General features: G+C 42.5%; 2 protein-coding genes across 4 annotated transcripts; both read right to left on the bottom strand.

Moving 5' to 3' along the window:
• Positions 1-768: 768 nt before the first annotated feature.
• Positions 769-12,569, bottom strand: LOC110086464 (serine/threonine-protein kinase SBK2). 3 transcript variants are annotated; one of them, XM_073004484.2, is made up of 4 exons: positions 12,475-12,569; positions 6,429-6,593; positions 3,637-3,839; positions 769-2,065 (listed from the first exon to the last, which is right to left on the bottom strand). In XM_073004484.2, the coding sequence occupies exons 2-4, from the start codon at positions 6,589-6,591 to the stop codon at positions 1,487-1,489; spliced, it is 945 nt and encodes a 314-aa protein (XP_072860585.1). In that variant the 5' UTR covers positions 6,592-6,593; positions 12,475-12,569; the 3' UTR covers positions 769-1,486. The 3 variants fall into 3 exon arrangements, with proteins under 3 accessions (XP_072860585.1, XP_020663057.1, XP_020663056.1); XM_020807398.3 differs by lacking the exon at positions 12,475-12,569 and adding an exon at positions 12,139-12,252; XM_020807397.3 differs by lacking the exon at positions 12,475-12,569 and adding an exon at positions 8,755-8,969.
• A 5,586-nt stretch (positions 12,570-18,155) lies between these two features.
• Positions 18,156-25,987, bottom strand: LOC110086462 (uncharacterized). The gene is made up of 4 exons (XM_073004477.2): positions 25,858-25,987; positions 23,263-24,213; positions 21,808-21,931; positions 18,156-20,621 (listed from the first exon to the last, which is right to left on the bottom strand). The coding sequence occupies exons 2-4, from the start codon at positions 23,968-23,970 to the stop codon at positions 19,579-19,581; spliced, it is 1,875 nt and encodes a 624-aa protein (XP_072860578.2). The 5' UTR covers positions 23,971-24,213; positions 25,858-25,987; the 3' UTR covers positions 18,156-19,578.
• Positions 25,988-26,511: the final 524 nt, after the last annotated feature.

Raw genomic sequence — 26,511 nt, forward strand, 5'->3', positions numbered from 1 at the left:
TACATACACAAGAATGAAGTAAATGCTTAGGTGGTAGAAAAGATGATAGAAAATATTGTAGTACTTTCCTTACAATATGAGAGTGACATAATCTGAATGCTACCTCAGGTTAAATATAGGCCTCTAACCAAAAACTAGAAAAGGTGCTATACTGGTGCTGTCAGTTTGTGTGCTTCAGTATGTGTAGAACAGTGGTTTCCAAACTTGAGTAACCTAGGTGTTTTTGGACTGCAGTTCTTCAGCAGCTGTGCTGACCAGTTTCTGGGAGTTGCAGCCCAAGAACACATGGGTTGTCCAAGGCTAGGTACTACTGTTGTAGCATTCAGCTGCTGACTCAGTTGTGTGAGTAGTCACAAACTAAGGAGCAAGGTTTTGGGAGAATGATCTGAAAGGGAGACAAGGTGAAAGAGGGCTTGGGGAAAGGTTTCCGATCGACTCTACCAAGGATGAATGACTTGCAATCCGTAGAAGAGACTAGGGAATTTAGATGAACAAGAGCCTAGAGAGACATGGCAAATAAAGGCAGAGAGTGAGTAGAAGGATACAGGCAGGAATGCTGTCCTGGTTATAGTAGGAACAAGCATGGGTGAGGTGAATTGTGTATATTTGGTTTAGACTTTGGCTGAATTGTCGTATCTCTGATAATCAGTCTGTAAGTGTATAGCTGTTGTTTTTACTCTCCCATTCTTCAAGCAATAGAATATTCCCGTCATCCATAACAAAATCTCTTTGCTTTTGGAAGCAGAACACTGACAATACACAACCATCTTTGTAATATTATTTATTTACAAATGTACAAAATGAATCAATAGGACAGCAGAATATAAAACAAGTGGCAGCCATGGTAGATTTACAATGATGTCACTTTCAGATTCCACATTTGTGTCATCTTCTGCAGATAACTGTGCAAGCTCCACATCAAAATGGTGTACCTAGAAATTCCTAGCATTCCCTGGAGGTCTCAAATCGGAGGACTAACTAGGCCTGACCCTGCTTAGCTATGTAAACAAGAACAGCTCAGTGGGTTCAGCAGGGTTACTAGTTTCCAAAATGGTCATTCACAAACTATTTTAAGTTGGCTTCATTTGATCTTAACTAAAATGCAGAGTAGAGATAGTAAGGCTTTGGGATCCATTAAATGTACATTTGGTTTCTTTCCAATGGGCTTTATTTCAAGAATTTGGTGATTAACCACTGATGAAGAAAAGGCTGAGATCAAGTATTTGGATTTCCAATGCAGAGCTAAGATGGCTTTGGAGAGCAATATTCCTAAAACAGTGTCACATGTGATGGGGGACAATCCCTGAATCATTTTGTCTTTGCTTCCAGCTTTCTTTGTTTCCTGAAAGTGACAGTTTGGCTATATTTTCCTTATATCCCTAAGAAGAGCGAGGTCTCTTTGGTGATAAAAATGTCTTTGGTCCCTCAGTTGCTAATCTAACGTTTGGGTTTGGGGCCATGTTCTCCATGGAGAAGGCCTGAATCTTTAGCACCGTCGACTAGTGCTTGGCCTAATGCAGCTCTTGACCTCCGGCAGCAGCCAAGGTGATTTGACATAATTTATCACCTCCTTGGCTGGGCTGCGGTGAGCTGGGTTGGGCTTCAACAGCCCCTGCAACATCTCTAGAGCTTGAGGAGTGAAACGCTCCCAGTGCGGTGGGCGCGGGGCAAAGCGCGGACTGCGTTGCCAGCAGATGAAGCTGCTATAGTACCGATCGGAAGATGCCGCCGTGAGCCAGGGGAAATAGCCAGTTAATACGCAGAACAGCATTACTCCAAGACCCCAAGTGTCAAGGCTGGGTTGGGCCTCAATGCGGGCTTTAGGGCCCAGGGCACACCACTCAGGTGCTGTGTAGGGCAGGCTCTCTGGTAAGGCCTCAATGGCCTGTCCTCGTGGGCAGCTTAGTCCAAAATCAGTCAGCTTGATGTGACGGCACTCAGGGTCACACAGCAGCACATTCTCGGGCTTGACATCACGATGAACCAACCCTTTGCTTTCCATGTAGTCTAGGGCACTAGCAAGCTGAAGGGCACAGCGTTTTACCCGCAGCTCAGGTACACCAACCTGGAGGAAAAGTTTAATTTATTATTAATTTATATGTTGTTTTTCTCTTTTACAAGATGCAGGATTGGAACATGGATTTTAAAAATAGCAAAAGCTAAAAAAAAGGTTACAGTTATAATAAGGGTTAGATGGTTATCAAATTAAAACAAGCATTTGAATTAAAAAGGTTTAAAATACTTCTTAAGTATGTGGCACTTCCCCATCAGTGGATCAATGGCCAGAGACATGTCTAAATATACTGTACATGCTTTCCCCTTAGACCTTAGTTCCTCTGTTCTTTGGCACCCTCAAACAAGGTCTGACCAGATAGTAATGGGGCATAGTACAGCAATACATTTGGCAGAAATGGCCCCAAATGGTTTTTTTTACCTTGAGTAAAAGGACAAGATGATATATTCACCATTCCATATACAGTGGGGTCTTGACTTGAGAACTTAATCCGTATTGGAAGGCGGTTCTCAAGTCAAAAAGTCTGTAAGTCAAGTCTCCATTGACCTACAGTGCATTGAAAACCGATTAATCCCGTAACAGGCCGTTTTTGTTCCATTTTGATTTTTTTCTGGTCTGTAAGTCAAATCTCAGTCTGCAAGTCAAACCTAAATTTTGCGGCCAGAGAAGTCTGTAACTCAAAAAGTCTGTAAGTCAAGCCGTCTGTAAGTCAAGGGTCCACTGTAAAGGAACAGATTTGAGAGTCTGCTTAATGTTACATTAGTATTAGCAATGGGGTAGCATCGTCCATCGCAGCTAAGGACAGCAGGCAAATTTGGGGGATCAAAAGAAGCTTCATAGTACACACCTTTGTCTTCCAAGAGAAGGGAATGACTGAAGGATTTAGAAAATGCACCCAGAGACTACCTGAGGTAGTTGCCCCACTTTATCTAAGTTTGACTAGGAAAATCAACTCATTAATTAGAAAGCAGAGCTTGTCTGTAGATGCTTATCATATGGTGTTAAGTACCATCTTAAGTGAGGCATTATTCCATTGCCCATCCACAGAAAAACGCTTCTTCTAAGATGACACCTTAGATGATAGTTTCTTCTAAAACATTACAACATTTGTGTACATTAACAAAAAATGAGAGTGTGCTTCTTGCTTCAAGTATTGTTTGTATACATGTGCAGATTTAATAGTAGCAGCAGCTAAAACATAGATAATTGATCAGTATTTATTAAATCATACCGACAACCTGTCAGAAAGGATAACTGTGATCTTTCCTTTCCTGATGCCTGAGAGGTAGGGTGTGAAACTCTTAAACTAGCCTTAATGAGAAGGAACGAGCTGTACAAGTTCTGATGAGTAGGCTACATAGAGGGACTAGTGCAGAGTGAAAGGCCCTCTGTACATGCTCAGAGGCACTTTTATTGCTGCTGATGTTCTTATGAATAGGTTCCCCCCCCCCATTGCATGGATTGGACAAAGGGGAAGGAGGGAGATGAGGAGAAATGTTGCACTTCTTTAGGTCTTCTTCCCTCCAACTCATGTCTTACACTTGTTTTTAAAAGTATGGGAGCAATACCCCGCTATCAGTCTAACTAAATCACTCCACCCAGCCCACCCATTGGTTGGTTACCTCTGGTACCATGAGAGAGAAGAGGTCATTGGCCAATGCCAGCTCTTGCGCAAAGACGTAGTGTTTGGGAGTTTGGAAAGCAATACCAAGGGCATTGGCAATGCAAGGATGGGCTCCCAATGTCAATGCAATGCAGTATTCGTTCAGGAAATCCTGCAGTTCTGTGTCTTTCTTACGTACAAATTTCAGTGCCATGGGCGTTCCTGCAAGAGAAGAGGAAAAGTTGAAACAATTGTTTCATGTGAGAGAAGAGAGGGGTTGAGGAGTCTGACTTCTCCGCATTTCAGATTAAACCACCTAGCCTTGCATACATATGAACCCCACACTGCTGTCGTAGTGTAAAATCACATGGATAAAGTTCTGTTTATGAGTAACTGCGTAATAAGCTTCCAGTCCAATATGCTTTAGGGTAGTTGTTGTTTTTCTAGGTCTTTTCTAATAATTTTACATAGACCCTACCACTGGGAAAAAGTAAAACACAGTCTCTTACTTTGGAAAGTACAAATTAAAGCAGATTTAACATAGATTAATAATTAGCTAAATAATAACTAAAATTATTTCTAACATAAGAATAACATGTTCTCTGTTGAAATTTACTGGGTTGGATTTGGGCTGTTTGAAATCATTTGTGTGTTTACCCAGAAGTAAGTTGTATCAAATTCATTTTGGCTTATCACCAAGATTGCAACCTAAATTAGCTGTTACTGATTTCTATGAGGCACATCAGTCACAACTTAGATCTTGTTGCTTTTGAGAACTGCTGTGGAAATGAACAGCAGCAATTATTTGCAGTTTTATGGATAACACATGGAAATATTAATAGGAAGAAGAATAATCTAAAATCTACCATGTTTCCCTGAAAACAAGACAGGGTCTTATATTAATTTTTGCTCCAAAAACGCATTAGGGCTTATTTTCAGGGGATGTCTCATTTTTTTTCATGTACAACAATCTACATTTATTCAAATACAGTCATGTTATCTTCTTCTGATTGCTCCACAGTGGTGGAGGGTAGGATTTCACTTAACTAGGGCTTATTTTTGGGATAGGGCTTATATTATGAACATCCTAAAAATCATACTAGGGCTTATTTTCAGGTTAGGTCTTATTTTTGGAGAAGCAGGGTAAAGGAGACTGGGCATTACCAGACCAATAGCTCCAAATATTGGAAAGCAAAAAAAATATTGTGTAGCCTATCACTTCGTTCTTAATGGATTTTTTGTGTAAAATAAAAAGACAGAAGAAATGATGGAAAAATGTATGGGTTACAAGTGGAAGATGAAGAGATCTCTGTAACATATTAATACTCCATAGGGCTTCCCGTTTCTCCATTCCAGATTCTTGAGGGAATGGAAATGAATATTATACTTCCCTCTGTTTGGAAGAGAACTCCTAGAAACAATAATGTGCTTTCTTCAGGACAGTAGAACAAACAACAGCTTTCTTCAGAATACCATATAAAGCATGTAAAAATGTTTAGGAGGCTTCTGAAGACATTGCTCTTCGGAGAGCCTTTCAATGCAACCCTGCTTGATTTACACACTTGCTATGCCTTTTATTTGGAAAATCATGCCTCTGATTGTATATTGTGTTAATTTTATTTGATTGGTTTATTTAACAAATTACTATCCTTTGCTGGTGTTCTTTATTTTATTATGTTGTAAACTGCCCAGAACAGTGCTTTGCACTAATGGGGCAGTATACTAAATAAGCAAACAGACAGACAGTCAGAGGTTGCTGCTCTGGCCAGCTGTCTATGAACTTCCCTCACCCCAGCTGTCCAACTGTCACCTTCCAACTGCCACTTTACCAACATACCACCCTTTAAGCCTCTCCCTTCTGGTGGAATAGTAGGAGTCCAATTGACACAACGCCACTAATTGACAGAAGGAAAAGAGTCAGTTCTATTTGACACTATTGTCAGAACTGTCTGGGGTCTAGCGGGAGCTCACCCCAAAACTTGTGGGTAGGACAATCCAGCCACCGCCACCACAGACTACCCCTGCACAAACGGTGGTCCACAAACAGCCAGTAAGGTGAAAGACATATTGAGGGGACTGTATCATTTCAGAAGGTAAGAGAGGAATCACATGGCCCTAATATTCATTTAAAAAATCCTTATACTAAGCTGGCATCGCAGGGAGAAAAATTCTAATCTCATCTCTGATGTAGCAGTTTTCTGGGTGCAGGCATTTTGAGGGGGCAAAGTGCATGAAGGAATATTAAATTGTACGAGCTTGCTTGTATCCTGACTCCCAAGTTCTCATAGGTCTAAAGTGCTCAGAAATGGTTTGCCAGCGTCTTTTTCTGATGGTGCTCTGAGACCATACAGCATGTCCAAGGCCATAGAGGTGGTAGACACCTCTGGATAATCTCAGCTGTTCCCACTCCCAGGAGGCACAGTGATGATTTGAATTCCCATTATCTGGCTCTGCAGCTGAATGCTCCAACCCGCTAAACTATACCATCTAACTGAAAAATAGGTTTACTACTTCACTAAAAACTAGTATCTGGATGGGCTAGGACAGGTTCTCATCCCTCTATAGTAGAGAACAAGAAGCACAATAGAGTACACATAACAAGAACAGCCTTCTCTGCTTGCTACCTCCCAGCCTTCTTGAGTCCCCAGATGTTCTTGGACTAAAACTTCTAGAAACCTTCACACTAGGTGTGCTGACCAGGATTTCTGGGAGTGGTAGTCCAAGAACATCTGGGGATCCAAGGTTGGGAAAGCACAGTGACTATTTCTTAGTTTTTCCCATCCCTCCATAATTTCTTGGGTTCTGACACACCTTTGCACTGGTGGATTGCCATCAAAACATGTCCAAAGGAACCACTGCCCAGCTCTCGAAGGATGGTGTAACTCTTAGCTACCTCCACTTGAGGCAGGTTCTGAGCTGTCAGTAGGATCATCTCTTCCAGTCGCTTTGAAATCTCAGTAGATGCTAGCTTCATGGCTGCAGAGGGAGAGGGACAGATTGAACGAGACAGAGAGAGACTTGGATCGAGTACAGACAACCATAGGCCAAGTGATAATATACTTCTCATGTCCACTTCTTAGAAGCTGTGTCTCACAAGGAATACCATGACTATGGTTCCTTTTTTTCCTCCACATTTTTGGTTGGAAAAAATTAAGTGGTATACGTTTCCTCACAACAGAGGATAAATACTGTGACCAATTAGTTCTGATGAGACAGCCATTTAGTCTATTTTAATCAAATGCAACTATATAGAAATATTCTTCTTCCTAGGGTTCCTCTGTACATTTTGCTCCCTGAGGTAAAGGAGCAAATATACGTGTGCCCCTCCAAATGAAGATCTGAAGCTGCCATAGCTGGGTGAGATGATTTGGCATACTGAGTAAAAAATTATGAAAGCACCCCCCATAACAATAAAAATGTAATGATGATGATGTTGATGATGTGTAATCAGGTCAGTTCTGACGTGTTGACCCTCTTCAGGGTTTTCAAGGCAGAGAATACTCAGAAGTGGTTTCTTGTTCCCCATGTCTGGAGGCACGCTGAGGCTGTGCAGCTTGCCCAGGGCCACACAGGCTGGCTCTTCTCATAGGAGGCACAGTGAGGGAATCGAACTCTGTCTCTTGAGCACGATACCTAAATCACTGAACTAATTGTAAAGAGTAACAAACTACTGTAAATAATCAGCTATTTACTGCTGTTTCATGACACTTAAAATAATTCAAAGCAGTTAGGCTGAGGAGAAATTGATCCAAGTTGCGATGCACAGTTAGATAAGGTAGAAAAGGCAGTCATTTTTCACTTGCCTTGTTTGTGGGCTCTATTTCAGATTTTTAAAAACAGGTCCCATAACATACTTTACATGTGAATGAATGTGGAGATGTGTGAATAACATACACATTGCTGCCTGGCTGCTTCTAGTGTGGCTGAAAGATGGCTATTACCATGAGGTAATACTATGCAAAGGGATGAGAATTTGAGCACTCCCTTTTTCCTCTGGATTTTCATCTGAATGTAGCTGTGTGGTCAAATTCTTGCCACATGGTGGATGAACACAGATAACCAATGCCAAGTTGAGGAGAGTTTTGCCAAATTTCAAATACATGAAGAAGTGTGGTAAATATGTTCCAACTTGCATGATGACACAGACCTTAGCAAATTGTTTCATCCTGAAGACGGTGCCTGAGTGTATAGTCATTTGTTGCATGATAATGCCATAGTTCTTCTCTTCCCACTCTCACTGCCCTTCCATCATTCTGAAACTGCATGTATTCCCTCGTGAGAGGTATCGTTATACCTTTGGCAAAGGTTCAGAGATGACTATACCAAACAGTTGACATAAGCCGAGAACTCAGATGTTGGGCTGTTATTGCCTTTGAAGGATAGCCACATGCTGGCCAGTTGGCATGAATTTAGTCACAAAATGAGGCACAAAGTACAAAATCCTAGGCCAGCTGGATAGAAGATGGATGGCAAAAGGGTTTCCATTGTTGGAATTCAGACATGGAAAATATGAAGAAGTGCCTCTGATGGCGTGCAGAGTACCTCTTTGGTGCAGTCACATCCAATGCCTGGATTAGCTGGGATTTGAGAGAAGACACTTGTAGGATAGAGGAAGGGATTTATAGGCGGGCATGTTTCAGCTTTCACATTAACGGAAGGCTTAATAACTCTGATGGGTAGGACAGGAAGGGCGCTGTAATTTAAACAGAGCTTGGGACAGAGAAATCTTTTTTCTCCCCAGACTGCAGTTTGCAAGCATCCAGCTTGCAGTTTGCAAGCAGAACCTTCTGCAAACTCTGAATTTACAGGTACTTTGGAGTCACCATTTCACACCAAACACATTCCCATAATGTGGAACTGTTTTAAAAAGCATCAGAACTGATTTTACTAAGGGTAGTGTCATGCAAAATTTAAGAGTATAAAGAATCCTCATGTACAGCTTCTGTTCTGCTAGCCCAATTTAAGGAACAGAAGACAGACAATTACCTTAAATACTGTTTATGCAAGACAGAAAGTAAAAAAGAAGAAGGCTTTAAAATCATCTGCACTTCTTAGCTTGTAAATTTTACATTTGCATTACAGTCACAGGAAGTTCAAATAGCAATTTACATGCCCCTTCCCTAAAACAGCTGCTTACCTGCTACAATGAAGCCAGAGCACTTGCCTTCCCTTCAAGGCTGTGTTGATGATTGACTGACTGTTTGACCCTGCCTTGTCTGTATGTCTGGTAGCTGCTGCATGTAGATCCTCGTGGAGCCTTTTATAGCCACCACTTCCTATCTGGTTTACTCCAGCCACATAAACAGAGAAACAGACCAACCCACCCCCCCATCTCCTCCTCGACACTGGTCTGCCCCAAAAGGTCAGAGCTCCGGAGTCCAGGCAGTTCCACGGGGCAGGATTAGCAGCTACTTATCAAGGTTATTTTTACCTCTGCTTGCCCAGCTGCTTTTACATATATATCTGTCCCAGATGTTCTTGGAAAGTAAGATGGGTGCTTTTCTCTTCTTCAAGGGAGAGGTGGCTGAGTTTTGATGGGACAAGACGTGTCAGGCCAAACAAGATAGATCACTCGGCCCAGCCATTCCAATCCTAACCCCATCGAGAGCACATCCAAACAAAGAATTTGTTCCTTTTGTGTGCTACTTGATCCCTTCCTGTTTCCGTGTTTCCCCAAAAATACAAGGCACAGTGAATCAAAATTATACAAACATTTACTGGTACTATTTAGCAGATACAAATTTTAACCAAAACCCTAAATATCTGCTAAATATCACCTCAGTATGTATGCTGTTCCTAATATTGCCATTTTTGTAGCTCTAATGGTGTTATTTCTGAGATCTGCCGCTGCTGATAGTCCTGTGTGAAATTTCTTCATATTGTTCCCAAAGCCCCAATATAGAGCCCACTGAAGTGTGTTTCATCCAGAGGCGCGATGTTTCGATTGCCAGGTATCTGTACTTTTTTAGTTTTTCCAATTCTTCATTTTCAACTCTGGCATCCCCTGAAACTGCAATGTTAATGATCCAGACTTTTTTTTTTGTTCTATTACTACTATATCTGGTGTGTTATGTTCAGGGTGTCTATCAGTTTGTATCCGGAAATCAAACAAGATCTTGACTTAATTTTCTGACACCTTCTCTTCCTAATGTTCCCATGGGTTTTTGGATGCTGGAAAGTTGTTGTTGTTGTTAGAAGGTCTTTTCTGATGGGGGGGGGAAGAGAGGGTTTGTTTGGGTTAGTAGATCAGTATCGAAAGCTGATGCCCTTGGAAGGAGATATCACCTGCTAATCTATTTTGGAAATCTTCTATCTTTAAATGCATTTTTGTTAAAAAAAAATTTGAGAAAACCCCTAGAAGTATTCCCTTCTGCTGGATATTGTTGTTGTGGTGGTTTTAATAGATTATTGCTAAATGGGAAGCTTCTGGCCCAAGAAACTTTTGCCACACGAGCACTGAATCAGTAGGATCTTGGCCGGACAGTTAAAAGAAAAGCAAACAAAAAGCTTCCAGGAGGAATATTTGCATTTGGTTTTTTTTTTAAAGGTAGTGTAGCAAATATTCACTGCTCTAGTATACACTTAATTTCCCCCCACTTATTTGGCCCCTCCATGCAGCTGAGGAAGTGATTAATGTACCAGTGTCCTGAAGTGGCTGTCTTATCAATGGCTCACAAAAAAAAAAAGGTTTTCTTCAGCAAAGATGTTGTCTGTTCACCATCTTTAGGAGCCAATCTGTTCCTGCAGCAGGCCAAACAGTACAGCCAGCCTCATAGCCACTGATGGTACCAATTTAAGCCTTGTGTAATCTTGGTGGGGGAAAAATACCAATATCATCTGTGTACAATAGGGACAAATTGTTCCATCTGGAGAAGGCCAGAGTTAATACCTCCAGGTCCACATTCTGCACACCTTGGTTTGGTTCACACAAGTGCTTTATCAGGACTGATCCAAGACACTTTTCTCTGGAAGGGAAGGACCAACATGGTACCTTCTCCCCTTTTCATATATAGATGTTAGCTGTAATGGCATTTCAGACTTATTTCAACATCAATGTCATTGCTTGAGAACAGTACCAGTACTTAGCAGTCTGTTAAAAAAGAAAAGAAAAGAAAAGAAAGGTACCTAAATGTCCTTTAAGGCTAATATATGTACTATGGTATAAGTGATTGGGGATGCAGCTTGCATCAGCATAAATGAACACAAATCTGACGTTGGGAATTGTAAGTATACAAATGACAGCATAGAAACACTTCAGCTATTCAGGATGTGCTACCAATCACCTCGGTAACCATTGCTGAAGAAAAGGGAATGCCAAAGGCCTATTAAAGCAAGAAATTGCTGGACAACAGTTCTGTAAGAGAATGAACTCAATCGCTTGTTAGTTGAAAACAGATTTTTTAAAATATATATATAAGGCAATTAATATGACAAAATATGTCTACACTGCATAGTTACTAACAGTCTGATACTATTTTAACTGTCAAGACAATGTTGTATGGAGCAGATTGGGAAAGACAAATTTACTGTAATTAAGTTTCTTGTTTTCATGTCTATGGAATAAAGGCTCCAAAGTTTAGTGGAGAAACCTTGCTTTGGGGCAGCTTCTACTCTTTCGCCATATAATCGAAATTCTCTTACACAAAGCCATTTGTCTCCTTATATGAAGCTGTTTGAGATTTGTTTACATACAGGATCCTTCTCTTTATTGAAGTTGGGGACAAGAGAAGAGGGCCTTTTCAGTTATGGTTCCTAAAGTAGGGAATGGCCTCCTCAGTGGCAGCTGTATGTGTTGTGTATCAGTAAGGTATCTTTTTCAGAGGCAGTGGTAGTTATTCCCTGCCTTCCTTCCCTGCTTCTAAAAGTACTTTTAAGGCCATTACACCTTAATAGGTATTCTTTTAGTCAGAACCATATCCCACTTCTCCCTCTTTCTATCTCTCCCCCCCCCCCCCCCCGTGTGTAGAAGAATTAGGGATAGGGTACAGGAGACTAGGATTCAGGAGTCCTGGGTTCAGATTTCCATTCAGCCACAATACAGGAGATGGTACCTTTGGCCAGTCACAGTCCCTCAGACTGACATAGCTCATAGGGTTCTATCATGATAAAGGGCAGAGGGGACAGAGAAAAGGTGGGGTAGAAATGTAATAGCTGGCTGGATAGGTCAGTGAGTTAGGTATCTAACTGCAGAGTCAGAGGTTGGGAATGTGATTTCCCACTGTGCATCTCAGAAGAGCCAGCCTGTGTGGCCTTGGGCAAGCTGTATAGTTCCAGGATGTCCCCCAGAAGAAGGGAATTGTGAACCACTTCTGAAGTACTCTTTACCTAGAAAACCCTGAAATGGATAAACATAAGTCAGAATTGACCTGACAACACATGATTATTATTATTATTATAAATCTTTTCAATTAGGGTGTATGTTGGTATGGTGCCTTGAATATGAGGAATTAGTATAGGAAAAGAAAAAGAAAAACAACAACCCAGGAGTTCACATTCTAGTGTTGTAAACACAATTGCTTACCTTGCACTCTGTGCTAATTTATCTAAAGCAACTCCTTTCCTCCAGTTTCTTCACTCCGATTGCAAATAAGTTGGCAACTTCCCCCCTAAGGCATGATTTAAAATGGTGGTGTTGGTAGGTACATTGGCTGTTTATTCACTCTCTTTAAAGGGTTATATGATATTAGCTGCTAAGTTCGTATGAAATGAGTTTGAGAATGAGCCTAAAACTCAGCATTTTACAGACCCCACATCATGAAGATCCTGTGTAGCAGCAGGATCATTAGCAGCATTACCAGTTCATTAGCAGCCAATCTTGTGAAGAAGAGCCACCTGTTTCCACAGGGATTATACCGACCTGCCTGTGGGTATCTTGCCCCTTAAACAGGATACAGATGCGCCCTGACCTTTCCTTGTTTCCTGGCAGCCTTTTGCCTAGCTTGTGGTTTGATCTCTGCCAATGGTGGCTTATTGATGTCCTAGCAAGCTGCCTCTGGGGAAGGGCCGGAGGGCTTAAACAGGCAGGTGCGCAGTAAGTTGTTTGTTGGGGCTGGGTTTCCATGGAGAGTCACTTGATGAAATAGTTTGGTGCTTTAACAGGGAAGGGAGAAAGTGAAACTCCTGTTTTGGTTCCGTAGCTGAGAGGTCCCACTGAGGCAGCAGTGAAATCTCGGGTGTTTTTGATGGGGAAAAAAGGTGTTCCCAAGGCACCCCCCCACAGGGCATTGTGCGCAGCGCACCATCAGCTGCGCAAGTCATTTAAACCTCTTTAATACGGCTGGCCTCACAATGAAATAAAGTAAAACACTTGCTTCAGGAAGCAAACTCCCACCCTCTAATATCCATTTCAGTTAATTAAACCAGAGATTATGGGAGCATCATGTTTCTACCTCGTTCGTATATAAAATCAGGAAGGAATTTTCTGTAATAAACAGAAGTTAGAGGAAAGGAGTGGTAAACTTCTCTTCACCGACAGTTTCCCTCCCACAGTTCCTTGTCCTAGTCACTTTTCCTCCCTTTCCGGAAAGTTCAGGTCCTGGAAACAGGAAGGCAGAAAAGTGGACACTAGAGCAATACATTTTGAGAAGAAAAGACATAGAAGGGGCGGAGGTTAAAGGTTCTTTCCAAATAGATTAGCCAGGAGTGTTGGCTGAAGTTTCCATTGCTTTGGTTTCCAAGGTTTCCAGATAGGGAGACAAATCTGAAGATGAGCAAAGCTGGAGAAGAATAAGGTTTGATTTTGTATTTGAAGTGGTTTTAAAATCTGGGCAGCACTTTCCTGATAGTGCTTGGACTCACCGTTTCGGGACAAAGTTGTATCAGTGTATGCAACATTGGCACGGTGAAAGAAAACAGGAATGAGAAGAGGGGACTGAGGAGGGAGTTGCACATGAGTCCACTGTTCCCCTTGGAGCGAGGCAGGGAGTGGAGCACCAGCACCACAGCTTAAGAGGCTTCTTTTTGTGTCAGCAGTAGTATGACCCCTGGGTTGGGGGTGGGAGAGAAACTCCGCAAGAGCTGATGGTGAGGTTTCCAAAAGCCCCATCAGAAGCACAGGGCCTAAAAGAGCTCTGCTAATGTCATGTGCTTGATACGTAAGATAGTGTGGGACTGAGGTCTTCATAGGAAGGGCTGTAACTGCTGCAGGTGTGGGTGTATTTTGCCATCTCTCACTGTCAAAAGCACCACCACCCTCTATTGCTCATTTAGTTGAACTTTACCTGGATGCTAAGCCAATTTACCTGGATTCCCTTTATGCTCATTTCTACAGCCAGCTGGCCCAGAAGGTGTTCTGCCTCCTGGCATGCCTTGCCTGCCGTACTGCTGAGATATTACGAACCTCCAGCCCCTACTCTCAGCTTTGGTCCTGAAATATAGGAAAACGGGCTACTACTGGCCTGGAAATTCTACGTGGGAACAGTGGCACAGGACCTAGAAGAAAATGCCCACTAGGTTGGCAGTGAGTCTCCCATAATTCCCAGCAGCAGTACAGAACTTGGGCGGGAAAAGCCTCCCCATGTCATTTGCATTTTGTGTATCACTGGGTAGGATGTGAGCCCTAACAGGAGTGGTGACAATTGCTGCTGGGTGTTTTTTGCCACTTACTCATCCACCAAAAAAAAACAGTGGTGTTCCCACCCCCTCTTTTTGCAGCCTGATGTCTCACATGTTCACATGTGAACAGAAGAAGACCTAGAAAGATGGTCTGTCACCATCGCATGTGGTGTGGATGTCTGTGCTAGTATACAAGGTGGATCCTGACTCATGTACAGGCTGTGTATCATTATTTAATTCACATGCAAAGATGTCTGGTGGTGCTCCTGGGATATCTTATTAATGCACCACAATCAAGTGGTAACGGTTTTCTTGGATGGTACCACTTCATTGCACAGTCCAGAGGTTGTTGCTTGTACGAATGTACCCAGTTAAGTTTTTCCTGCTTGAATGAATTGTGTTGGAGAAGCCAATGAGCCAAGCTAATGTAATAGCTTACAATAGTCTTTTATTTGTACAGATGAATACTGTCCAACTCCTTCCCTCCTTCTTTTAATTAGATGACATATTCTCACATAGACAGTGTCACTGGCCTGCAAATTTTCCCTGATATCTGAGGGGAGCTGCATCTATGACAACTATCTCTCTATAAACACCTATGTTTGCTCTTCTGGAATCAAAATTGTTCCGTTGTCATGGTCACCGGTCATGAGGCCCCTGTCCCTTGAGCCAGAGTGGGCAAGGCCTCTGCCTCATTATGTTGCCCATGATAAGCCAGCTATCAGTCTTGCTGCTTTGGAGCTTGTCCAGGTAAGGCAGCACTTTCCTGGTTAACAAAGCTCCCGGCAACAGCTGAGAATTTGGAAGCACTGTTTTTACCTTGGCAAGAGCACTTTCTGTTGGGTCATTACCTACACACAACAACAACTACAGAACAGGGATCAACACCCAGCTGGTAATTGGGACGGGATGCAAAGTTTTCTGGAGAAAAGGGGGTAAACCAATATCTTGATACAGTATGTACAGAAGGCCCGCCATTTCAATTTGAACACACTTTGATTTTGTTACATTTTGAAAGCTAAGCAAGAAGAGGGGCTGAGAGATTACTGGAGAACACCAGAGATTTCCGGGTAAGGCTGGGAAAGAACACTAGAGATGTCCAGGTAGACCTGGGAAAGGATTCCTGTTGCCTGAAACTCTGGAAACATTCAGTACTGTATTTTGTGTGGACCAAAAATCGTGCACTCTTGGCATTCCTAGAGAAAAATGATGTAAAATATTACCAAGTACTTGTGCATTATTTGATCTTAGAAATAAAATTATTGTCAGAACATGGCTAAATGTATAAGGGCATGGCTAACATTGAGTGATCCAGAGTACGCTTCCAACAGACAACTGCCATTAGCTTTTTCAGGTAGCAATACAAATGTAGGTACTGCCAGAGCTTGGAAAAAAATTTTGGGGCTACAGCTACCAGAATCTCACAGCAGCCATGCCTGTAATCAGGCTGGCTGTGGTATGCTGGGAGTTGTAGTAAAAGGCTGTTTTGTTCCATGACTGTTATTTTGCAGGGCCTTAGATTTGTAGGCTATCAGAAGTGAAACTGTTTTAGATATATCCTTATGAAGTTATAATTACCTTTAATTTACTCTGACATTCAGAATTAAGACCCTGCTTATATTCTTATCCCATCATTCCTTCTAGGAGCTTGGAATGGTATACAGTGGTGCCTCACTAGACAATGTTAATCCGTTCCATTGAAATCGCTGTCTTGTGAAAACATTGTCTAGCGAAAAGCGTTTCCCCATTGGAATGCATTGAAACCCATTTAATGTGTTCCAATGGGGAAAATAGTCATCGTCCAGCAAAAATCGCCCAAAGGGAAGCCGTTTTGCGAAGCTGCCGATTAGCTGTAAATATCGTCGTCTTGCGAAAAAACGGTCTGCGAAGCATGGACCAAATCATCGTCCAGCAAATCCCCCATAGGAAAAACTGTTTTGCCAGTCGCTATAGCGATCACAAAAAGTCAATATCTCGTGAAAAAACCATTTTGCGGGGTAATCGTCTTGCGAGGTACCACTGTATATGGTTCATTCCCCCATGTTATCAGCACAACAGTCCTGTGGGATGGGTTAGACTAATAGTTGGCACCTGGCCCACCATTGTATAGCACACAAAGATCTGGTGTAAGCTTTCCCTCTGAATATTCAATATGCTATCTGTTGCATGATACTGATCTTCCAGCTTGTATTATTATCACAGTATTAAGCTACTTTGGCAAGATTGTCACAAAGAACACAATCATGGAAGCAAATGGTATAGAGGGTACAAGAATATTTCTAAACACCCTTCCATCCAAATAACTGAGGGAATTTCTTCACACACCCGTGGCCAACCGTGCCACTGCTCAGCCTTAACTTTACTGAGCTGTTGCCACCAGGCCTGGAGGATGTGAAATGAAATGAGCCTTGCTGAAATTGTGATCTGTGTTTACACATTCAAGACCTAACTGCTTGCTATCTGAGAAACAGACTACACAGGTCAAACTGTCAAAGGGACAAAAAAAGAAAAGAAAAAACAAGTACCCAGTGAATGCCATATACTAGGTCTGTAGCACCATCAACTGGCAACATGGAGAACTGCATCCAGTTTTCAAAATGATTTTACAGATTCATAGCATTTCCCTCATTGTAAAGTTTTTCCGGTATAAAATATTCAGAAGTGGTTTACTATGGCCACCTTCTGCACAGTACTATCAAGAATCATCTTGAGTATCTATGTAAGATCCTCCATCAGTGCCACCTTCTACCATGGATGGAGACTCTGAAGTCGGACTTAAGTTTCACTGGCAACTCAACTCAACTAGGTGATATTTTTTCAGTGACTCAGACTCATCTTACGACTCGGAACTCTGACTTACTGCTTACTGTCCTATCTACTAGTTGCTCTTCAAGAAATGTCTCTGCCCCATAAGCACTGAAACCATCAGTTCTCTTGTGCTGATTGGACTGTTAATTCCTTAAGACAGATGCATCTTAGCTAGTGACTTCGCTTTGACCTTTCCACCTTAGCCAAACCTGCTAAAAGCCTGAATTTGTAAAGGAGTTTTCCCACGATGGCATTGCTGTTTTCCTGCCCCTCTCCGATCTTCTCGCCACATTAAGCTGTGCATAAAAGAGAACATGTTGAAGGAGCTCTTTATGGCATTCCCAATTATGATATATAAATATAAAAGCTAGAGAAAGAAAACTAACAGGGAAAAGATTAATTTGAAATGTGGTGTTGAAGAAGAGTTTTAAAAACATCAGGGATTGCCAGAAAGACAAATGTGTAGACTGTAGATTAAATCAAATCTAAATTCTCCCTAGAAACTGAAATAGATAAACTGCAGCTATTGTACTTCTGACATATGATGAGAAGACAAGACATACTAGGAAAGAGGAAGGCAGGAAAAGGAGACGAGGAGGTGTTCTCAAAGGCTTTCATGGCTGGGATCTGATGGTTGTTGTGGGTTTTTCGGGCTGTTTGGCCATGTTCTAGAGGTTTTTCTTCCAAATGTTTCACCAGTCTCTCTGGCTGGCATCTTCAGAGGACAGGAACTAAAATTCTGGCTCCTGTCCTCTGAAGATGCCAGCCACAGAGACTGGTGAAACGTTAGGAAGAAACATGGCCAAACAGCTCAAAAAAACCACTACAACCAAGAAGAGGAGGATTTATCATGAGATGGATTGAATCAATAAGGAAATTATGGTCTTGAGTTTGCAGGACCTGAGCACAGCTGTTAATGACAGGACCTTTTGGGTGTCATTAGTTGATAGGGTAAGAGAAAGAGCAAATAAGAAATGGTTTGCCTCCATAATTGTTTCTTACCCTCTCCTCAACACTTCTTCCAAACTCCAGCTTGGCTTTTGAGGAACTCAGCAGGACTGTTAATGAGAAGACAATTTGGAGGTTTGCTCCTTCATGGGATAATCATAAGTTGGGACAACTTGGCAGCATGTAACAACAAAGCTGTATAAATAAACAGAAATCAACCAAGCAATCTTCTAGTTAATCAAGCCATACTTTAATAATTCATTACCACAGAAATGCAGCTAGCCATTTTACTTATTTCACTTCACAAGGAAAGCTGTTTTCAGTGATTCCTCAGTCCACCCCTCAATGTGACAGGTAATTGTCCCCCCCACCCCCTCACATGGCTCCAGGACAGAGCCTAGAAATATTACTTTTCAAGACGACAGCTCCCAGAATAACCTAGCCAACATGGCTACTCTTGTGCTGGCTGGAAGATTCTGTTTGAAGATATACCTCAGCTTGTCTCCCTCCAGCCCTTAAAGCACATCAACCAACTTCAAGTTTCTTCTTCCTTCTTCAAAATATTATCTTTAAGCACATGCCTCTATAGCTACATTCTTGAACTTGCACACAGACTGGTAGGGAAATGTTTTAGACTGAAACACTTTCTTAAATAAAATGCAACAATCCCAGAATCCAGAACCATTCTCACTTGACTTCTGAACAGGAGAGGTGTTCAAACATACCTGGGAATTCTACCTCCTAACATGGAAGCTAGATCACAGCAGATACTAAGGACAATCAGCAATTTACCATGGTCAGTGTGAGGTACTTGAAGACATTTGGCTGGCCACCATCAGGAACAGGATCGTGGACTAGACAAGCCTTTCGCTAACCCAACAAGACAACCCATATATCTGTAAGGCCCTTTTCTCTTATTCTACCAGTGCTAGAATGATTAAGGCAGAACACATTCAGCCCATTTTGTAAGCCCATGACATATTTCATAGGTGAACTCTAACACTGGATGCCAATGTACCCTGCCTCAAAGTGGAATTATTTTTTACCCCACAGGATTTTAAGGAGAAGGTCCAGTCTTCTAGGGTGGGCATGAGCAGCAGGTGCACCAAACCCAGATGGTTCCTTACACCATTCAATTCTTAGCGTACAGAAGGACTACTGTACAGCCAATTTGCAACAGGATTCGGTCAGCTGATCATTACGTGATCAAGTTAATTGAGTGCTACTTGCACAAAAGTGTGTATTGGAGGAACAACTTTACATTACTTCCAGATACGGAGTTATCCTCTGGATTCCCATTCAAGATCTAAAAACAGAGCTGAAGCTGAAATGTTTGGAAAGCCATAGATCCTTTTTTCCCCCTTCAGAATGTGAGAGAGCCCATTCAGGTACATATGTGGCCATCTGATGATAAAACTGACTGGAAAATTCTCTTTTTGTGCAGGGGGAGTTTTGAAAATTGTTGCTGAAAAAAACCTGTTTCCTTGGTAAGACCAAAAAGAACGATCGGATGACAGGAGAATGCGAGATACCGGAAATTACATCTCTCTCTTGCTGTTCTTTTAAACATTTTAGAGGCTTCAGAATATCCATTTGTTGGACATAAACCCAAAGACAGAACTTAGCTTTATTTCATATATGTACGTATACATTATGAATTTGTTATTGGGTGAAGTCTCTGGTGTTTGACCAGTGTTTGTCTCTGCCTGAACCTCCTCCCACATTCCGTACAGCGATACGGCTTCTCTCCGGTGTGGATTCTCTGATGAATTATGAGATCAGCCAGTCGGATAAACTTCCTGTCGCACTCCTCACAGGAATACGGCTTCTCTCCTGTGTGGATCTTCTGGTGCCTGGTCAGAGAGGAGAGCTGGTTGAATCTTTTCCCACACTCGGTACAGCTATGGGGCCTCTCACCTGAATGGGTCCTTCGATGCCTATGAAGGTGAGAGAGCTGGTTGAACCTCCTGCCACACTCATTGCACGTGTGAGGCCTTTCTTCAGAGTGGGTCCTTTGGTGCCTAGTTAAGGCAGAGGAAGCTATGAACCTTTTCCCACATTCAGGGCAGCCATAAGGCCTCTGGCCCATGTGGATCCTCTTGTGTACTGTGAGAGCGGAAAGGTGACTGAAACACTTCTGGCAATAGGTGCAGCGATAAGGCCTCTCTCCTGTGTGGATCCTGTGGTGACTGGTCAGATGTGCCCGCTGGCTAAACGTTTCCCCACATTCACTGCAGGCGTGGGGCTTCTCTCCTGTGTGGATTCTCTGATGCCTTGTGAGGTGGGAGAACTGGTTAAATCTTGCCCCACATTCAGCACAGCGGAAGGGCTTCTCCCCTGTGTGGATGTGCTGATGTTTGGCCAGGTCTGACGGGCAGTTGAACCGTTTCCCACATTCAGCGCACGGGTGGGGCTTCTCCCCAGTGTGGATTCTCTGATGCCTAGTGAGGTGTGACATCTGAATGAAGCTTTTGGGACACTGGCCACAGTGGTAGGGCTTCTCTCCCGAATGAGTTTTTAGGTGCTTGGCTAGGCCTGACGGGCGAGTGAATCTTTTCCCACACTGAGAACAGGCATGAGGTCTGTCCTTCCTGTGGATGCCTCCGTGAGCTCGGAGTTCTTCCTCTCCCCTAAACCTTTTCCCACAGTCTGGGCACTGGAAGTATTGTCCAGCTCTTCCCAAAAACTTGGCACCTGTTGAGCGAGACAGAAAAAGCAAATGTGAACCTCTTGGCAAGGAGGCGGGGAAAAGGTGCAACCTTACAAAAACAGGAGGGAAGTATGACAATCAACTAATTAATAAGAACCATGGGGGAAAATGTCTGCCTCTAGTTCAAAGGTGCTACCTGATGCAGGAAAGAGATCTATCTGAAACTTGGAGGAGCTGTAGCAAGTCAGAGCTGACAATATTGAACTACAGTGATGCCCTGCTTGACGACAACAATGTGTTCCATTAAAATCGCTGTTAAGCGAAATCGTCGTCAAGCAAAAGTAAAAACCCCATTGAAATGCACTGAAAACTGGTCAGTGTGTTCCAATGGGGGAAATACCTGCTCGTCCAGCGAAGATCCTCCATAGGGGAAGCCATCATAGGTCCGGAAAACAGCAGGGAGTCATTTTGAAAACCCGACGATCAGCTGATTTTAATCGTTGTAATGTGAAAAAACGGTTCCCGAAACAGGGAACTGATCATTGTAAAATGAAAAAAAAAACACTGGAATCATCGTTTTGCGATCGCTAGAGTGATCGCAAAAAACTCATCGTCAAGCGATTTCAACATCTAACAGGGTAATTGTCAAGTGGGGCACCACTGTACATGAGCCAAATGTCTCAGCAGAAGATTCCTCAATATACTGAAACATTCAAGATAAACATACATACTATATGACATTTCTATATGACATTTCTACCCAGGTGAAATGTCATATAGTATGTATCAAGCAGGTTTTAAAGACACTAGTGTGTTTTAAGCACATTTTCCATACTGTTCAAGCATACACTTCCTTCTGTCAGCAAGTGGGCCCCAAATCCCAAAGAATTTGAAAAGAGAGGACAACCAACTACTCTTTTCTTTAATGAGAGAGAAAAGCTGACATTCTTGTTAGAAGCCATCCTATAATACTTCTGCTGTTTGAATTTCCCTCAAAGTGTGGACCCCACAGGAACAAATGTGTTGAACTATAGAGGGAAGAGAGCAGAGCACCATTGGAAAGGTGTGGTCCTCCAGTTCTTACTGGACTGCAATGCCCATCAACTCTTGGGACCACAGTCAATAGTGAGGGATTTTGAGAACTGTGGTCCAGCAACATCTGCAGGACCATGATGTATTTCCCATCACTGGAGTAAGGGATGGTGAAATGTGTGGTAAACCTATCCTTACCTAGTGAGGTCACATTCCCATTATCCTGCTGTCTGGCTTCCTTATAGATTTGCCTAGGTCTGGCATTGGTTGGGGATCGCTGGGTCTCAGAGCAATTTGCACCTCCTTGGATGGTGGCTGATATCTGAAACAGTAGGAATAATTATGTAGGAGATAAGAAAGGAAATATTGGGCCTAAGAGAGCCATCCCCCTACCTTGTTCTCTCTTGAGCATCGGTTCCTAACCTCAAGTATCTAGATGTTCTTGGACTAAAACTCCCAGAAGCCTTCACTACTAGCTGTGCTTAACAGGATTTCTGGGAGTGGTAGTCCAAGAACATCTGGGGACTCAAAGATGGGAATCTGTGTTCTAGATGTATTGACTATTATTCCTAGCCTGCACAGGAAAAGCTGGAGATGATCAGCCTATTCTGCCCTCTGCCTCCAACTCTCCTAACACTTGAATGAACATCACTCCTGGAAACAAATATGTGGTTGGTAAAAGTGGAAGGAATATCTGTCCATCAAGGGGGCAGCACAGGAATCTTTACTCCAAGATAAGCAGAACTTGTGGGCTTATCTTCCGTTTGGCCTCATTGTTGCCAGCTTCTCATAACAGGCCGAGGCAAAACAAAACAAAACAAAAAAAAACTTTCTAAAGCCTTGAGAAACACTCCTGTAGAAAGTACGGAAAAAATTAAAAAAGGAGGAGAAATAAATAGTTGTTAGGCAACTGCAGATATCCCTCCCTGAGAGACTGTATGGACTCTTGCTAGGCAACCACAAAGCACTTCTGTACAGTTTCTGGATTGTTTGATAGCACCAACTGAATTCAAGAAAAGACTATTTCCCTGATTTGTTTTGGAATCAGGTCTGACTTCTGTCATGGTTCAGCCCTTTGTCTATGAAGAGAAAGAACCCCAGGAAGGTGCATATAGTTCATTTTACTCAGTGCTAAGTAATGACAGTCAGCGCTGTATCTGGAATTTAGGACAGGCATCACCATCTATTTCCAGTCTATAGGATATTTTTTTTGGCAGTGCAGTTGTGTTCTCACTGATTTCAGCAGTGGCAAAGAGGGGCAATGGAAGGCACAACAATGCCTTGAAAGATCAAAATGTGGTCCATATGCTGTGTGTTGCCCATCCCTGCTATTGATGAGGTTGTGAAATGCTGTAACGCCTTTCCTCAAGTAAGTAGCTTGCCTCCTCCTTTTTGGTAGAAAATGCACTTTTTGTATGTTCTTTCCCCCTGCAAATGTTTCTCTATGTTCCTTCTATGTCCATCCTAAAATATTTTCTTTTGGGTCCAGGATAATTTGAGGCAAGTTGAGCCCCAGTAAGTCCATTTTTAGAAAGTTATGTGTACATGTTAAGGCCCATGGATGTTGCCTCAAATGGAGCCCTGAAGAACTGTGGAACAAACTCTAGTTCTCCTTCCATTCCGCCAAGATGACCCAAAATAAATAAATCTCACCTGTCGTTCCTGTTTCCCACTCTCTTGCTTCCGCAACAGGAAACCCTCTGCTAACGCCACAGCCTGGGCACAGGTCTCTGGTCCACGTTCGCGAACTTGGCTTTGGATTTCCTTCGGAAGAATAGTCAAGAACTGTTCCATGATCAGCAGCTCCAGGATCTGCTCCTTGGTTCGGCTCTCCGGCTCTAACCAACGATGGCAAAGCTCACGCAAACGAAGGCATACTTCCCGCGGCCCCTCAGCTTCTTGGTAGCGGAACTGCCTGAAATGCTGACGCTGCTTCTCTGCATTAATGGAGTCTACTTGTGGAGCAATGGCCTTCACTTTGCCGTAGTCTCCTCTCTCTCTGGCTTCTAGGCTATTAAAGGCTGCCTGTGTTTCTCCACTGAGATTTGGCACTGGTTTGGCCATGCCTTCCTTAAATGGCCACTGATACACATCAGCTACCCGCTCAAATGTGGACAGGTCATCCCAAGGAGGCAATTCTGCGAACTGGGAATTTACCCATCCTGAGTGAGAAGTCTTCAAGATTTCATGCCACTGGGCTTCCCCATGGGATGGAATTCCTTCCTGCCGTTCGTTTCTGCTTCCTGGTGGTGTGGCCCACCTCAAGAACTCACTGATTGCCCCAGCCTGGAGGGCCCGAGAGGATTTTCCAACTCCTGATCCTTCTCCTAGTATAAGGCGTGCTGGATGTGGCCCCTCCATTCTTCTCTATGGAGTACTCACTAAGGCAGCTGTTATTCTACCTCTTGGAGAGGAGCTATTGGCTTCAGGTCATCTTAAGTCCACGTCTTCCACATCACAACTAGCAGAACTGAAATTTTAGGATGGTGTTAGCTACAGCAGGCCTTATCATTAACAATGCTGTAGACAAGTCATGCTGATTTCAAAATCCAAGGACCAAAACGGAGCACAGCACCATTTTCTTCCAATGATCCTCATTTGATCCTAAAATAACAGAGATTTGTATAGGTAATACCCAAAACTAAACGGTGCAAGCCTCACTCCTAGCTATTAGCTCAGATGCTGTGATGTCACAGAATTTTTACAAACATGCATACTGAAAGGGACAGGTTAATAATCAAATACTAAAAAAAAAATGCACCTGCTCTGAGGGAAGTGGAAAATTGCTTTGGCTGAAGTAAAACAAAACTAATTAAAAAGGATCTAAGAAGGTGTCTCATAGCCTACTTCAAGAAGAATTGTTAACAGCCAGGAAGTCAATTAGCAAGAGGCACAGGAAAGAAGAATCTATGTAACAAAGGATGGAAAGGTGTGACAATACCGACATGTTAAAAATTCATTCAAAATAAGCAAGAATCAAGAGACATAAAAGAAAACAATGTCTAAAAACTCTGTAGTTATTGCAAAATTGTTTTGTACGTATTTAACAGCTAGTTTTGGGTTCTGCTAATTGAGTGAGAGGAGAGATTTCAAATCAGGTGCCACCAGAACCATGAACATCTCATTAGGCATTCTATCTTCCTTTGCCCTAGGTCTCATGCTCTTAGAGCTATCTTTGGTGCATTAAAAGCCTGTTCTTAGGATTCTAGATCTGCACCTAATACCAGTATTTTATCTTGAGCAATGTGATAAAAGAATTGCACTGAGATATAAACAGTCACCATCAATTTGCTTCTGTCTCAAAAAGTGCTCCATCCCACCATTGTTTACAAAGCAAACCACCCACACAGACAGTTATTTCTATATGAATCAAAGTTTAAATTTTCTTCTGTTAAGTTAGATTGATTTATGCATGGGTATCTCTTAAGCTGTGATTGTATACACACTTACCAAGCAGTAAGTTCTACCTGGTAAGAGTGCTTTAAGTGCTTTGGGGCAGTATATAAGCAGCACACTTAAAGTTCTACTGAACTCTGGACCTTACTTCTGAGCAATATCCATAGGCTTGCATTGTTAATAATTTCTAACTCACAGATGAATAAGTGAACAATTCCCATGACATTTGAAAAGAAATCTCTCTCTGATATTTTGTTCAGGGTGTTAGGGATCAAACCAAGATTTCTACCCAGTCACAAACATCAATTCTCCCATCTGTAAAATGGGAACAACTACAAACTATCTCACAGGGCTGTTGTAGCCAGGATCAAGATAAAGACTGCCAAGCTGGATGGATAGTTCAGTGATTTGGGTATCTGTCCGCAGAGCCAGGAATTGGAAGTTCGATTCTCCACTGTGCTCCAGGGAGAAAAGCTAGCCTGTGTAGCCTTGGGCAAGCTGCACAGTCTCAGGGTATCCCCTGAAAAAAAGAATGGTAAACCACTTCTGAGTATTCCTTACCTGGAAAACACTGAAAAGGGTCACCATAAGTCAAAATTGATTTGACCGCACATTATTATTATTATTAAGGATTCCATGGGCATTAAAGCTAACTAGATCTTGCCATAGCTCAAGGGTGGAGTGCCTCCTGAATTTTAACAATTTTTCTCTCCAACATATTGATGTTCACCATTGCATAGGACATAATGGAGCCCTTTATACCAAAGGACTCATCTTCTTCCTTGATTAGTAAAACATGCTCACAGCTTCCAGACCACCCCTTACACTGCTGGCTCCACTCTGCCCACTCACCTCTGTTGTTTTGCTCAGCTTGGGGACTTCCACTGCCTGAAAATGCGCTGCTTTTGCTTGCTGTTGGAAAAAAAAACAGAGCTGACTCAGAGAGGAAGCTCCCTACCGTATTCCTTCCCCCCTGTCTCTCAAAGATAGGGATGGCTTTAGGACCCAGAAAGCAAAATTCATTTAACCCTCCATAATCTAGTCTAGGAGAGGCTTCTTGATGGATACTCAGGGACCCAAGGCTAGGAAGACATGAGTGGATACAGACAACTAGATCATGGGAACCTTTTTCTCTTTTGAAAAGAAGACTTTTTCTTTTTATAACTGTGGGTATGAGCTTCTTCTAAAAGAGCTTTTTTTGATTTCTCTTGTAATTCAGTGATACTTTATTTCTATGTTTGTTGGAAATTATGTCCATTTTGTTGTTTCAGGCAAATAGGGGCCTCACTCCCACTGGCGCTGCACCCATCCAAGCTGTATAGTATCTAAAACCAACTTGTTTTGGCACATGGGACAGAAAATCCCCCACAAGTGCCTCTCCTTGCTTTTTGTAAAAATGCCAAGAGCAATTTTAAAAAAAATTAAACACCATGTGTTATCGAATCATAGGATAATGGATTTGGAAGGGGCTTATAAGGCCATCAAGTCCAATGTCTTGCTCAATGC

The sequence above is a fragment of the Pogona vitticeps genome, chromosome 6 (genome assembly GCF_051106095.1).
Source record: "Pogona vitticeps strain Pit_001003342236 chromosome 6, PviZW2.1, whole genome shotgun sequence".
Lineage (NCBI taxonomy): Eukaryota > Metazoa > Chordata > Lepidosauria > Squamata > Agamidae > Pogona > Pogona vitticeps.

Excerpts from the sequence above, each read along its gene's own strand:
- LOC110086464 (XM_073004484.2), bottom strand. The coding sequence starts at position 6,591 with ATGAAGCTAGCATCTACTGAGATTTCAAAGCGACTGGAAGAGATGATC. Across the intron at positions 3,840-6,428 it reads GGCAATCCACCAGTGCAAAG|GAACGCCCATGGCACTGAAA; the intron begins GTGTGTCAGAAC and ends CTTCTCTTGCAG. Across the intron at positions 2,066-3,636 it reads TCTCTCTCATGGTACCAGAG|GTTGGTGTACCTGAGCTGCG; the intron begins GTAACCAACCAA and ends CTTTTCCTCCAG.
- LOC110086462 (XM_073004477.2), bottom strand. The coding sequence starts at position 23,970 with ATGGAGGGGCCACATCCAGCACGCCTTATACTAGGAGAAGGATCAGGA. Across the intron at positions 21,932-23,262 it reads GTGGGAAACAGGAACGACAG|ATATCAGCCACCATCCAAGG; the intron begins GTGAGATTTATT and ends CTACTGTTTCAG. Across the intron at positions 20,622-21,807 it reads TGGGAATGTGACCTCACTAG|GTGCCAAGTTTTTGGGAAGA; the intron begins GTAAGGATAGGT and ends CTCGCTCAACAG.